The 13,716-nt window shown below is 42.3% G+C and overlaps 1 protein-coding gene across 1 annotated transcript in view; it reads right to left on the bottom strand.

Annotated features, from left to right (window-relative positions):
• Positions 1-6,052: 6,052 nt before the first annotated feature.
• The window catches only part of CD9 (CD9 molecule), a 45,611-nt gene continuing 37,947 nt past the window's right edge, over positions 6,053-13,716 (bottom strand). The window contains exons 6-8 of the mRNA XM_058190006.1: positions 12,845-12,913; positions 11,695-11,778; positions 6,053-6,447 (exon numbers count right to left, since the gene is read on the bottom strand). Of these exons, the coding sequence (XP_058045989.1) occupies positions 6,382-6,447; positions 11,695-11,778; positions 12,845-12,913 (219 nt within the window). The 3' untranslated portion in view covers positions 6,053-6,381. The remainder of the gene's footprint in view (positions 6,448-11,694; positions 11,779-12,844; positions 12,914-13,716) is intronic.

Genomic DNA, 13,716 nt, shown 5'->3' with positions numbered 1-13,716 from the left:
ATTTTTTTTCTGAAAATTGTAGGAGGATCCACCCGGCTAGGCCAAAGTGAAAAATAAAACCTCACATCGGAGAGGGAAACACGGGAAGCAGTAGCTCGAGGGTGGAGGGAAATCCCTGGAAAACCTGCTGGGGCCTGGAGTGCCCGGAGGCTGCCAGTTTTACCTGGTATGCGGAAAAGAAATTGAGGAAATTGTGTAATAAAGATGAGAATAGGAAACAAATTTGGCTAAATAAAGGTACTTAAAAGAAAAGGAAATATATAAATAGGAATGTTTGGGTTTTGTTTGTTTGTTTGTTTGTTTGTCTCTTTCTCTGTCTTCTATGGAACCACGTGGTCTGTCTGTTAAGATTTGTGCCTTCCTAATTTAACTGAGATTTATGGCGGGAATGATCAGTGTGTGTGTAAATCTCAGAGTTTTGTTTTCTCTCTGTCCTCCTTGTTTTTATGTGTGTATGTCTGTCTTTGTGGGCCCTTGAGGTAATTGTAACTGTAAAATGTATCTGATCTCTAGAGACAAGAATTTTAAATTGTTAGGGAAAAACAAAACAAAAGGTTGAAGCAATAAAATAGGGAAAAGAGAGAGAGAGAAAAGAAAGAGCCTTTGCCCTATTTTCGTGTGGCCAACAAAATAGTACAGAACTTTTCATTTCTGCTTTTTCTCCTCCTCTTTATCTTAAAGTAACAACTCAAGTTTATAAGGAAACATTTTAAGTTCACTTACAAGATAAGTTTATGAGGAAACGTTTTAAGTTCACTTACAAGAGAAAAAAAAAATTCAGTCTTGCATTTACTGTGTTTAAATGATTTTACCTGTTCATCCTCTTCCTGAAGTATGTGAAGTTTTTCTTTCTCATCAGTTGTTGAAACTGCATTTTGTTGAAACTGCATTATCTTTTAGTAACTGCAATATTGATGTGTTGTTTCTTTTCAAACTCTGCCTGCAAGATATCTACCCCCCTCCTTTTTTAATCCTGTTACAATGCCTTTCCTGAGAAGATTACCCACAAAAGTGGGGAGGAGATTCTGTTCTAATGTCTTTCAGCCCTGAAAAGATGACTCTGTAACTGTGGAAGCAGAGCACATGGTTCCAGATGCTGCCCCCAGAGGAGACCTTCCATTTGTTGGAGTCAGGAATTGAGTTTGAATCCAGCCCCCACTGAAAGTCATCACAGCAACCAGATTGGAGCAGACCTTTCCAAACCTGACTGACCAACAAGCATGCCACCCAAAAGATATGAAAGAAAGGACCCTGAGATGTACAAGTAAAGACTAAAAGACTCTTTTCAATCCCCAGAAGACAACTGGAAAGACTATGGCGGGAGGGTGGAAATTCATTGTAATGTTTTCTTTCTTGTCTCCTTTATATTGTAATCAGTCTAAAGTACTCATGTAAGGATTGTATTTGAGTGGCTACCACAGCAAGTTCTGAACACCTTAGATTTCTGTCTAATGGTAGGGAAATTTGTCCAGCATGTTTGTATTGTTTGTATTGCCTGTATTGTAAAAGTAGCTGCATACACAGGCGCACACAGAGAGAGACACCATTCAGAATTAGACTGAAACTATTCCCTTCACTTACCTCCACACAAGACTTCTAGGTTGATTTTTGCTCTGTGGCACTAAAAGCCCAAGGAGTCAGATCTCCCTGCTAATTCCATAGGGGAGGGCATCCCCCTCAGGCAATTCCTCACTTGAAGAGATAGCAGAAAAAGTGATATCCAAAACCCAAGCCCTGACTATGACTCACAAATGATGCTGCCCAGTTGCCCAGTAAAGCAAGATATGTTGCACTGGTGGTCTCATGAGTAGAAGTCCCAGGGCTCATTGTGTGTAATTTTTTTTAAAAAAAAGAAGAAAGGAAAAAGCCTGGATTGCACACTGATTAACCTCAATTTGGACTGGGAAAAAATCTTGGATAGACTAAAGTAAGAGCTAGGGCAGGTTCAGTAACCAACCCTTGGAAATGGACAGCCTGTAATTTAAAGGAAAGCCATGGCTGTGAAAATTTTGGGATGTGTGCTTGCTTGACCTGACTGGAAGCTCTCAGAAAGTGATATCTAACAGCTGAAATTAATTGGCATAGAAAATTGGATACTGTAAAATTCTTACCAGAACTTTTCCCCTGGCTGCTAGACCTTCATGGTTGAAAGCTTTTGGGAGCCACTGAAGGAATCTTTTTTTCTGTTGTCTCTATCAATGGCTTCCTTTGCATCAGGAAAATTAAAAGCACCCACTGATTTGATCAATTTTAATTTTTGCCAAGAGCATGTTTCAAAACTCACGTTTTGAAAAAAAAAAAAGTAGGGATTGTAGGAATTTAGCACCCACCCCCCTCCTAGAAGAATGAAATATTCTAGGAAATATTTTAAAAAGCAGAATATTATACCTTCCTGGATGAGAAATGGAGAAACATATTTTAAAGACAAAGGAGCTCTCTGCAACTTCCTGACCCCCCCCACCTTTGTCAATGGGCCATTAAAAGCCTCAGCTAAGCTCACTCATTCTCCCCACCTTTGTCAATGGGCAATTAAGGCTTCAACCAAGCTCACTCAATCCCCCCATGATTTGCAACACAATACAACTGAAACTCACCACATGGCAAGGCTCAAGCAAGCTTGAGAGACAGCCAGCAAGGCTAGCTAAGACCCCCACCCCCTGGGAGTCTGACAACCAATCAGGATACTCTTCCTGTGCCCCAGAAAGGTCAAAGCTCAGAAAAATCATAAAACCAGGGAGCACACAGGATCTCAGCCCTTTTCTGTTCAGGAACTCAAGCCATGTGATCCTGGCCACCATTAAACCATCTTTCCAAGCAGCCTCCATGTTTCCAGTGTCTTTGTCCCCACTTGGAACTGAACCCAGATGGATATTTCTTCCAACATATCTATCTATCTATCTATCAGTCTGTCTGTCTGTCTGTCTGTCTCTGTTTGTCTGTCTGTCTGTCTGTCTGTCTATCTACCTATCATCCATCCATCCATCTATCTATCTATCTATCTATCTATCTATCTATCTATCTATCTATCTATCTATCTATCTATCTATCTATCTATCTATCTATCTATCATCTATCTATCACCGTCTATTTTTATCTATCATTCTCTCTCTCTCCATCCATCCATCCATCCATCTATCTATCTATCTATCTATCTATCTATCTATCTATCTATCTATCTATCTATCTATCTATCATCTGTCTATCACCATCTATTTCTCTCTCTCTCTCTCTCTCTCTCTCTCTCACACACACACACACACACACACACACACACACACACACACACACACACTCTTGCTTTGTTAATTATCTGGGATTTCTTTCCCTCCCAAGCCCAACATCCTTTGTCTGGTTCAGGTGAGATTTTTTTTTCTCCCCTTGTTCCTTAATGACCTTGTTTCTTTCTAATCCATTTCCCTGGAGGGATATTTTAAAGACAAAATTCCTGGCTTTCTGTCTGATCTGCTTACCTGCCTGTTTCGTCTTTAATTATGACAGCTTCAGCCTAGTTTGCAAGCCTCGCTTTCTAAAACCGCTGAGATAGTGGTTGGAACCAAACCCACAACCTGTGCAGTTGTAGATTTTGCGAGCAGCAAAATCCACGAAATGCTTTCTTTTAGGGGGGAGGTGCCTCGGCTTTGTGGACTGGCACACCTTGCAAAGCAGGGAGAATTGACAATGTGCCTCATTGGAGTCCCAAGGCCAATTCTGGCATTTTAAATAATTTACATTAAGTGGTTCTCAACCTTGGCAACTTTATGAGGGGAGGACTTCAACTCCCAGAATTCCCCAGCCAGCATTGAAGCTGAAGTCTGCCCGTTGTAAAATTGCCACGCTTAAAGAAACACTAATGTACATCATATGAAAGACATCTTGACCCACTGTGGGTTTCTGTTTTATTTGTGGCACAATGAAAAAAGCCCTGAGAAAGTTTGTGTGCAGTGCTTATGCTAATCTGCGTGTGAATATAGGAAGTCCTTGACTTACGATCACAACCGAGACCAACATGTCTATTGTTAAATTTTAAAGTGAAGATTTTGAAGATTTTGAAGAATTTGAAGATTTTAAAGTGAATTTTGCCCCATTTGGCGACCTTTCGTGCCACAGTTGTTAAGTGAATCATGCAGTGGTTAGTCAGTTACACGGTTGTTAAGGAGGCAACTGGACCTAACTAACAAGAACCAGGAGCACAGGTGACCCTGAGGACACAGATAAACCTCCAAGTGCTTCAAGGACCCTCTAAAACAGGGGTCTCCAACCTTGGTCTCTTTAAGACTTGTGGACTTCAACTCCCAGAGCTTTGCTGGCTGAGGGACTCTGGGAGTTGAAGTCCACAAGTCTTAAAGGGACCAAGGTTGGAGACCCCCTGCTCTAAAAGGATGCAAATGACCAGCTGTCTGCAAGGAATATAAATCCTTCCATCCCCCCAATATCCTGTCAGAGCTGAAGAAGCTTCCTGCATGAGAAGCGAAACGTCTTCAAAAGAAGAAAAAAACAAGGAAGTCCAGTTGCTTACTGAAAAAAAAGCACCTTTGGGACAACCATGATCTGGATGGACCGAGAATCTCTACAGACTTTGCTGCAATGTGTCCTTTTGGCATGATGAATCGATCGACCACTCTCGCTTAGACTTGCGTCCATTTGGCTAACGCCAGGTTTTTCCCCTCGGCTTGTAACATTGCTGCGCTTAGCCCTAATCAGACATTAATGGTAAGTCACAGAACCACTTAAGTAGCCCTTAAAATTTCCATCTATTAAATTTTGTCATTGTTGTTAGTTGCAAAGTTGTGTCCGACCCATCGCGACCCCATGGACAACGTTCCTCCAGGCCTTCCTGTCCTCTACCATCCCCTTGTTGTGATTCGTCCTCCCTCCTCTCCTCAGCCGGGCCCCTCCCATCTCCAACCAGGTCTTTTATCAGACTCCGAGTCTGATAATGAAGATGAACGGCCTGTCATGCCTCCAGCCCCCGCCCTGGCCCCATGCCCGGAGACGATTCCAGGAGTGAAAGGACAAGCCTGATAAACCTCACTCATACAGCATGTGTTCCTTTGGCTCAGCCTACAGAGCAGGAAGCCAGCCAGGTGCTGGAATCACTCGGCCCTACTCCCTCTGACCCCCCCTTTCCCAGAAGCTGACAGCAGATCCAGCTGAAGACAATAAACAGTGGGAGGACCCTCGCTTCCGGAGATCTGAGAGGTGATGCCAGCAGAAGGAGGGGTGGGGCAGGCCTGGATAAATGCTGAGTCATGGAGCCACACCCCACAGCCTATATAAAGGACCTGCTTTTGGCATTCCAACCTTGAGTCAAGCAAAGTCTTATCTAGTTTGCTGATACCAGACTCTATCGCTGAAGTCACAACTTGGACTCCTGCCTGCCCTGATAAACCTTGAAGGAACTTGGCAAGCTTCAAAGGCTTCGTTGCCAAGTTTGTGACGGACTTCCTTGACTCGTTTGTCAGACTGGGAGTGGGACACGACACCCCTGGAATTCATTTAAGCTCACGCCGACTGCTTCAGTGACTCTATCCAGCCACCTCGTTCTCTGTCGTCCCTTTCTTCTTTTGCCCTCAATCATTCCCAGCATTAGGCTCTTCTCCAGTGAATCCTTCCTTCTCATGGCCAAAGTATTTGAGTTTCCTCTTCAGGATCTGGCCTTCTAAAGAGCAGTCAGGGTTGATCTCCTCTAGGACTGACTTCCTGCTGTGTAGCACAATGAAGCTATGAGCTATGCCGTGCAGGGCCACCCAAGACGGACAGGTCATAGCAGAGAGCTCTGACAAAATCGTGTGTTTTGAACACCCCCAATGAAATAAAGCTCTGAGGCTTGAGGTTCCTCAAAGTTCCAATTTATTACAGATGCTTCTTAATCGCCAACGTGACCATTAAATTTAATCCCCCCCAAAAATGAACAGGAGGCTAAGGGCCAAATTCAAGAATTTGCAGTCGTTCATAAATTCTAATAGTAGAATCTGCAAGATGTTTCATGAAAAACCGCCCCAACCGACAGGTTAAAATCGGTACGCCGAAAAAAGACTTCATTTACAAAAAACGTGGTCTTAAATCTTTATTAAGTATGAAAATTTCTCCAACTTAAATTACATCCCAGTTTTAAGCTTAAAGGAAGCAAGACGGTCAATTTAGAGACAAAAAACTTTATATACAAGTGGGGCTGGGCTTTAGCTTTACAAATATAGTATCTTTCCAAGAGTAGATTCCTTTTAAGATTTATAAACATACAGAGCCAAAAAAAAAAAAAAGACATCCAAACTAAATAAAGCCTTTAAAAACGAAATATATACTTTTAGAAATGCTATTTAAAATGCGAAGTTAATAACTGGAGATTCTTTGGATGAAGGGAGTAAACGCTCTAAAATGACTTCAGACCATTTCTCGGTCTCTTCTGATAGCGCAGCAAAGAATCATGCTGAAGATCATACCAAAGATCTGAAAAAGAAAATATATATATATATGTATATATTTTGCAGAATTTTCACATGTTGCAAGGCAAACCAGTGAATTTATACTTTTTTTTTTGAAACAACTTGAGAAATATTAATAAACCTTAAGTAGCCAGTTCAACGTTTCAAGACTTGGTCCTTAAAGTTTAAAGTAAATATTTACAGAGTTCTTTGGAAGAGTCTACCGTCTAAAAATAAATGGAACCATAACTATTTAAACCAACAGCCTGAAAATTTGGAGGAAGGTTGCCTTCATGTTTAGTTGTAGCATAGTTGAACCACACTTGAGTGGAGAATCAGTTTTAGAGAAATAATCTAATTTTAGAGAACTAAGAATTTAGGAACTAGGTAGGTCTAAAACTAATGAAGACAAGGATCGGGGGTGGGTGGGGGGATGATAGCTGTCTTATTTTATTTTTGTTTATTATTTCATTTATTAAATCTATTAAATTTATCTTACCACAGGGTTCAGTTGCTTACAACATTAAAAAGGTAAAATAATAGCAAAATAGATAAAACAATAGCAGCTTTTGCTGGTATTAGCTTGTTTATTGTATTATATATTCCTTTCTTTTCCTTCCTTCCTTCCTTCTTTTCCTTCCCTCCCACTATTTCTTTTTTTCTTTTTCTTTTTTTCTCTTTCTTATTTTCTTTCTCGTTCTTTTCTCTTTCTCGTTCTTTTCTCTTTCTTTCTTTCTTTCTTTCTTTCTTTCTTTCTTTTTCTTTCCTTTCTTTCCTCTCTCTCTTTCCTTTCTTTCCTTTCTCTCTCTCTTTTCCTTTCCTTTCCTTTCCTTTCCTTTCCTTTCCTTTCCTTTCCTTTCCTTTCCTTTCCTTTCCTTTCCTTTCCTTTCCTCTCCTCTCCTCTCCTCTCCTCTCCTCTCCCCTCCCCTCTCCTCCCTTCTCTTTTGTAAGCTGACCAGAACCACCCTACGGTCAATGGACAGCCAATAAATTCTATGAATAAAAAAAATAAATAGTACATAAATATAATTGAGGGGCTGTCACAGAGAACAGGGGGTTGATCTGTTCTCCAAAGCACCAGAGGACAAGGCAAGAAGCGATGGATGGAAGTTTATTAAAGAGAGACCCAACTATGGAGAAATTTCCTGGTAATGAGAGCCATTTATCAATGGAACAGATAACTTGTGGATGCCCCATCATTGGGTTTTCAAGAAGAGACTGGACTGCTATTTTTCCAGGATGGTATAAGGTCTCCTGGCTTGGGCAGAAAGTGGGACTAGAAAACTTCCAAAGTCCTTTCCAGCCCAATGATTCTATGATCCCAGAGTTAGGAAGTAACAGAGTTCAAAACCAGAGTTCGGTTCTCTTGCCTCTCCTGTTTAACATCTATATGAAGCCGCTGGGGGAGATCATCCGTGGTTTTGGGGTGAGCTGCCAGCTGTACGCTGATTTTTATTTTTTTTTGGTTTACATTTATATCCCGCTCTTCTCCGAAGACTCAGGGCGGCTTACAGTGTGTAAGGCAATAGTCTCATTCTATTTGTATATTTACAAAGTCAATTTATTGCCCCCCCAACAATCTGGGTCCTCATTTTACCTACCTTATAAAGGATGGAAGGCTGAGTCAACCTTGGACCTGGTGGGACTAGAACCTGCAGTAATTGCAGGCAGCTGTGTTTTAATAACAGGCTTCTTACAGCCTGAGCCACACCTGATGATACCCAGCTGTACATTTCCACCCCAAACCACCCCAACGAAGCCGTCGATCTGATGTCCCGGTGTCTGGAAGCCGTGCGGGTCTGGATGGGGATGAACAGACTTCGACTCAACCCATCCAAGACGGAGTGGCTGTGGATACTGGCGTCCCAGTACAGTCAGCTAGTTCCGTTGCTGACTGTGGGGGGGCGAGTCACTGGCCCCCAGGGAGTTGGTTCGCAGCCTAGGCATTCTCCTGGATGCACGGCTGTCCTTAGAAGAGCACCTGACGGCCGTTGCCAGGCGAGCTTTTTATCAAGTGCACCTGATTCGCCAGCTGCGTCCCTTCCTGGACCGGGACTCGTTATGCACGGTCACTCATGCCTTCGTTACCTCCCGCCTGGATTACTGCAATGCTCTCTACAAGGGGCTCCCCTTGAAGAGCACCAGGAGACTTCAACTGGTATGGAATGCGGCTGCGCAGGGGATAGAGGGAGCGTCTCGGAGCTTCCATATAACACCTCTCCTGTGCAAGCTGCACTGGTTGCCAGTGGTCTTCCGGGTGCAATTCAAGGTGTTGGTGATCACCTTTAAAGCGCTCCATGGCATGGGACCAGGTTACTTACGGGACCGCCTACTGCCACCAAGAGCCTCCCATCGACCTGTGCGCTCTCACAGAGAGGGCCTCCTCAGGGTGCCGTCAGCCAAACAATGTCGGCTGGCGGCCCTCAGGGGAAGAGCTTCTCTGTGGGGGCACCTGTCCTGTGGAATGAATTACCTTTGGGACTACGCCTACTCCCCGACCTCCGGACCTTTAAGCGCGAGCTCAAGACTTTTTTGTTTCAACGAGCAGGGTTGGCCTAATGGCAATTTTAATGGGTGGTTTTATTGATGGTTTGGTTTTATAGTTTTACTCGTTATTTTAATATTTTGGCCAATTAAATCAGATTTTTAATTGAAATATTGTGTTTTAACTTTTGTATATGTGTTTTAACTTGGCTGTAAACCGCCCTGAGTCTTCGGAGAAGGGCGGTATAGAAATGCAAATAATAAATAAATAAATAAAATAAATAAGATCAATACAACATAACGAACCTGTACTCACCCAGATGCTATGATAACAATGTCCAACTATCTTAGCCAGCATGATAAATAGTTAAAAAAGAGGCTAGGAAATATAATAAAGGTAAAGGTTCCCCTCGCACATATGTGCTAGTTATTCCTGACTCTAGGGGGCAGTGCTCATCTCCGTTTCAAAGCTGGAGCGCCAGCGCTGTCTGAAGACGTCTCCGTGGTCATGCGGCCGCCATGACTCAACACCAAAGACGCACGGAACGCTGTTCCCTTCCCACCAAAGGTGGTCCCTATTTTTCTACTTGCATTTTTTACGTGCTTTCGAAACTGCTAGGTTGGCAGAAGCTGGGACAAGTAACGGGAGCTCACCCCGTTACACGGCGCTAGGGATTCGAACCGCTGAACTGCCGACTTTTCGATTGACAAGCTCAGCATTTTAGCCACTGAGCCACCGCATCCCTATAGGAAATATAGTACACCAGGCTAATGTGACAGCCAAAAGCTTAAGTGCTTACAATCCATTCTCTTTTGAAAATGGCTCCTATTCACTGTATTGATACCAGATTCACTTTGGGCCAGGAAGGAACATCCTAGTTTAGTGAGCTCCCTTCTTCAAATGGTCTACAATCCAGGCAGGTCAAAGTTCAAGGCCAATTCTGACTCTTCATCATAACTAACACATGGCCTCTTTCAATCTGGTTACAAGGCTCATCCTATATTAAAAGTGGATATAAACATTTGAAGACCATCACAAATCCATGGAAAGGGCTGCCTGGGTTCAAATTTCATAGAATATAGGATAGTGGAGTTGGGAGGGACCTCAGAGGTCTTCTAGTCCAACCTCCTGCTCAACCAAGAAAGTCTATATACAATTTCAGACAAATGGCTGTCTGTGTATTTTTTTTAGAACCTCCAGTGATGGAGCACTCACAACTTCTGGAGGCAAGTTGTTCCACTGATTAATTGTTCCAACCATCAAGAAATTTCTCTTTAGTTCTAAGTTGCTTCTCTCCTTGGTCAGTTTCCACCCATTGCTTCTTGTCCTGCCCTCAGGTGCTTTGGAGAATAGTTTGACTCCCTCTTCTTTGGGGCAGCCCCTGAGATATTGGAACCCTTCTATCATGTCTCCCCTAGTCCTTCTTTTCATCAAACTAGACATACCGAGTTCCTGCAACCGTTCTTCACATATTTTAGCCTCCAGCCCCCTAATCATCTTTGTTGTTCTTCTCTGCATTCTTTCTAGAGTCTCCACATCCTTTTTACATCGTGATGACCAGAACTAGACACAGTATTCCAAGTGTGGTCTTACTAAGACTTTGCAAAGCGGTACTACAACTTCACATGATCTTGATACACAGCCTAGGACTGCATTGGCTTTTTTGGCTGCTGTCGCACACACTGTTGGCTCATAGTTAAGGGGCTGTCCGCTAGGATTCCAAGATCTCTCCTGCAATTGCTGGCGTTAAGCTCTGTTTCACCTAGTCTATAGCTATAACAATTGAGTTTTTTTCCTGCTTCAGTGTAAAACCTTACTTTTATCTATGCTGAATTTCATTTTGTTATGGAGAAGACATGGTTCCTGTCATCAACTTTTCCCGAACGCCATCACTCTGCTAAACAAATAATTCCCTCAACACTGTCGAACTATTTACTAAATCTGCACTAGTATTAATCTTCTTATCATTCCCATCACCCGTCTCCTCCCACTTATGACTGTAACTTTGTTGCTTGTATCCTTATGATTTATATTGATATTGATATTGTTTCCTGATTGCTTATTTGTACCCTATGACTATCATTTTTTAAAAAACATTTGAATTTATATCCCGCCCTTCTCTGAAGACTCAGGGAAGCTTACACTGTGTTAAGCAATAGTCTTCATCCATTTGTATATTATATACAAAGTCAACTTTATTGCCCCCAACAATCTGGGTCCTCATTTTACCTACCTTATAAAGGATGGAAGGCTGAGTCAACCTTGGGCCTGGTGGGGCTTGAACTTGCAGTAATTGCAAGTAGCTGTGTTAATAACAGGCAGACTTAGTCTGCTGAGCCACCAGAGGCCTTAAGTGTTGTACCTTAGAATTCTTGATGAACGTATCTTTTCTTTTATGTACACTGAGAGCATATGCACCAAAAACAAATTCCTTGTGTGTCCAATCACACTTGGCCAATAAAAAATTCTATTCTATTCTATTCTATTCTATTCTATTCTATTCTATTCTATTCTATTCTATGATCTGATTGCTTATTTGTTCCCTATGACTATCATTAAGTATTGTACCTTATGATTCTTGACGAATCTTTTTATGTACACTGAGAGCATATGCACCAAAGACAAATTCCTTGTGTGTCCAATCACATTTGAAAAAATTCTGTTCTATTGTATTCTATCAACTGATGCTTGTAGTCTTCCACTTGGTCAATTTACACATTTCATAAAACAAAAGCCCTATTTGTCGTTAAGTCAGGATCCAAACGGTATACAACAGCCACAACCTACCATCACCACAGCAACTCCAATGCCAACGGCTGCAATCAGATTCATCTTGGTTTTGAAAAAGTCATCAATAGCTACAGGGCATGGCTGGAAGAGAAAAGAATGGCATCCTTTGATTTAACTGCACGCTCAAAATATTTTGGACGCCATTGTTGTAATACTCTTGCTTAAGAGTTCCGTGTCCTGGTTCGAAAATCGCATGCTTTGAACTGCGTGCGCCCAGTTTTACAAATACTAACCTTCTGTGTTACCACTTAGGAGTAACACAGCTGAGGCGCGGGCAATCCGCTCTGCCGCGCCAATCAGCTAAAAAGGTAAAAGTAAGTAAAGGGCAGGGGCCGGGGGGGCGGGCTGACCTGATTGTCTGAGCGAACTGGTTTTCTCTGTTGTGACTCCAGCCCCCGAACCTGGCCCCATGCCCGAAAGTCAGGAGCCCCACCCCACAGGATATATAAGGAGCTTTGGGACTGCTCGCATTTCACGGGAAGCAAAAATTAGCTGAACCGTTTCAAAGAGAGCTGAAAGTCTTACTCCGTGAGTCATTTGTTTGAACTTTGGCAGGCAGCTGCAATTTCTCTTCCAGGACTGATAAGAGCCTTGAATCCACTGGCTGAAGGCCAGCTCGTTGATCCAAAGTGGGGAAGGAGACAGGACACTCTGCTAGCTGATCGTAGGAGCTACCAGTTCGCCTGAACCAGTCTAGACCGGTAGAATCCTACCCCTGAAAACGTCCAAACGCCACGTTTGCATTTAAGGATAGAACTGGCCCTTCCCACCCAATCTCCACTCTGAAGATTTTCCTCCTAGGCGACAATAAACCTCAGGGAGGGGCCCAGAAGCTCCGCTTGGAATAGATGGATTATTCTGGGGGAGTTGGCAGTTAAATCTTCCCCCTTCTGTTTGTGAACCGTCACTTACAATTCTTACAAATTGCAACGAAACATTCATTCACAACCACCCTTGTTCTTGCACGCACAGAGACCCCGATAGCTTTGGAAAGTGGGATTAGCACTCAGATCCTTGGACCTTCTAACCCAATATAAACCCAAAATATAATTTGCTTCTCTAAACAAAAATAAAATAAAATAAATCTGAACATGCATGATATCCGCAAGTCAAAATACAAATTTACATTTTCTGCCCCGATACGTACCTTGGGGTCTTCAGGACAGGTATCCTGATAATCAGGGTCGCGCACACCAGACGGACCACAGCAATTAAACTACAGCAAAAAGAAACAGAAGAGTTATTTTTTTGGCAGTGTTTTTTTTTGTTTTTTTTATTTATTTATTCGATTTTTATACCGCCCTTCTCCCGAAGGACTCAGGGCGGTGTACAGCCAAAAATAAAAACAACAATACAATATACAATTTAAAATACAAATTAAAAAACTTATTTTATAATTGGCCCAAAAAACTTTAAAATATATAAAACTAAAACCCCATTAAAATTAATAATAGATAATTTAAAATCAATAAAAATTAAGAATTAAGCCAAAACAACCAGTTTTGTTCTGCAAACTTATTTAAATTTAGCTTCTGAACGTTTTGGTACCAGACTAGGTAACGTCATCAGCAGGATTGTCATGCCCCAGCATATAACTTTTATATAGCTGCTCTCTTGCCCCATCTAGTGGCCAGAGGGACAAATATGTCTCAACATGTGATCCTTATATACTGTTGTTGCTCTCTAGCCCCATCTAGTGGCTGGAGGACAAATACCACTTATATTGTTTGAAACTGACCCAACCCCTTTACCCATCAGCCCGCACTCTCAAAACAAGTGCATGCTGGGAAGCCAGACTCCATTTCCTTTAGCATTCGGAGAAGGCAGAAACATAAAGAAGAATCCATCTTAATCTGTGGCACATGGTCATCCAAGGACAAACCCACATCCCACACACAGAGCATCACTGGTGAGATTTATATTGCTTGTATTTATCAATGGTTATGTTCAGTAGTAAACCAATACTGCCTATCTTGCATTTGATTCTCATTGTATGTATCCCTATTTTCCCCAGTTTTA

This window comes from Ahaetulla prasina, chromosome 7 (assembly GCF_028640845.1).
Source record: "Ahaetulla prasina isolate Xishuangbanna chromosome 7, ASM2864084v1, whole genome shotgun sequence".
NCBI lineage: Eukaryota > Metazoa > Chordata > Lepidosauria > Squamata > Colubridae > Ahaetulla > Ahaetulla prasina.
The sequence above is the reverse complement of the archived record's forward strand: the minus strand, read 5'-3'. Positions and strand labels throughout refer to the sequence as shown.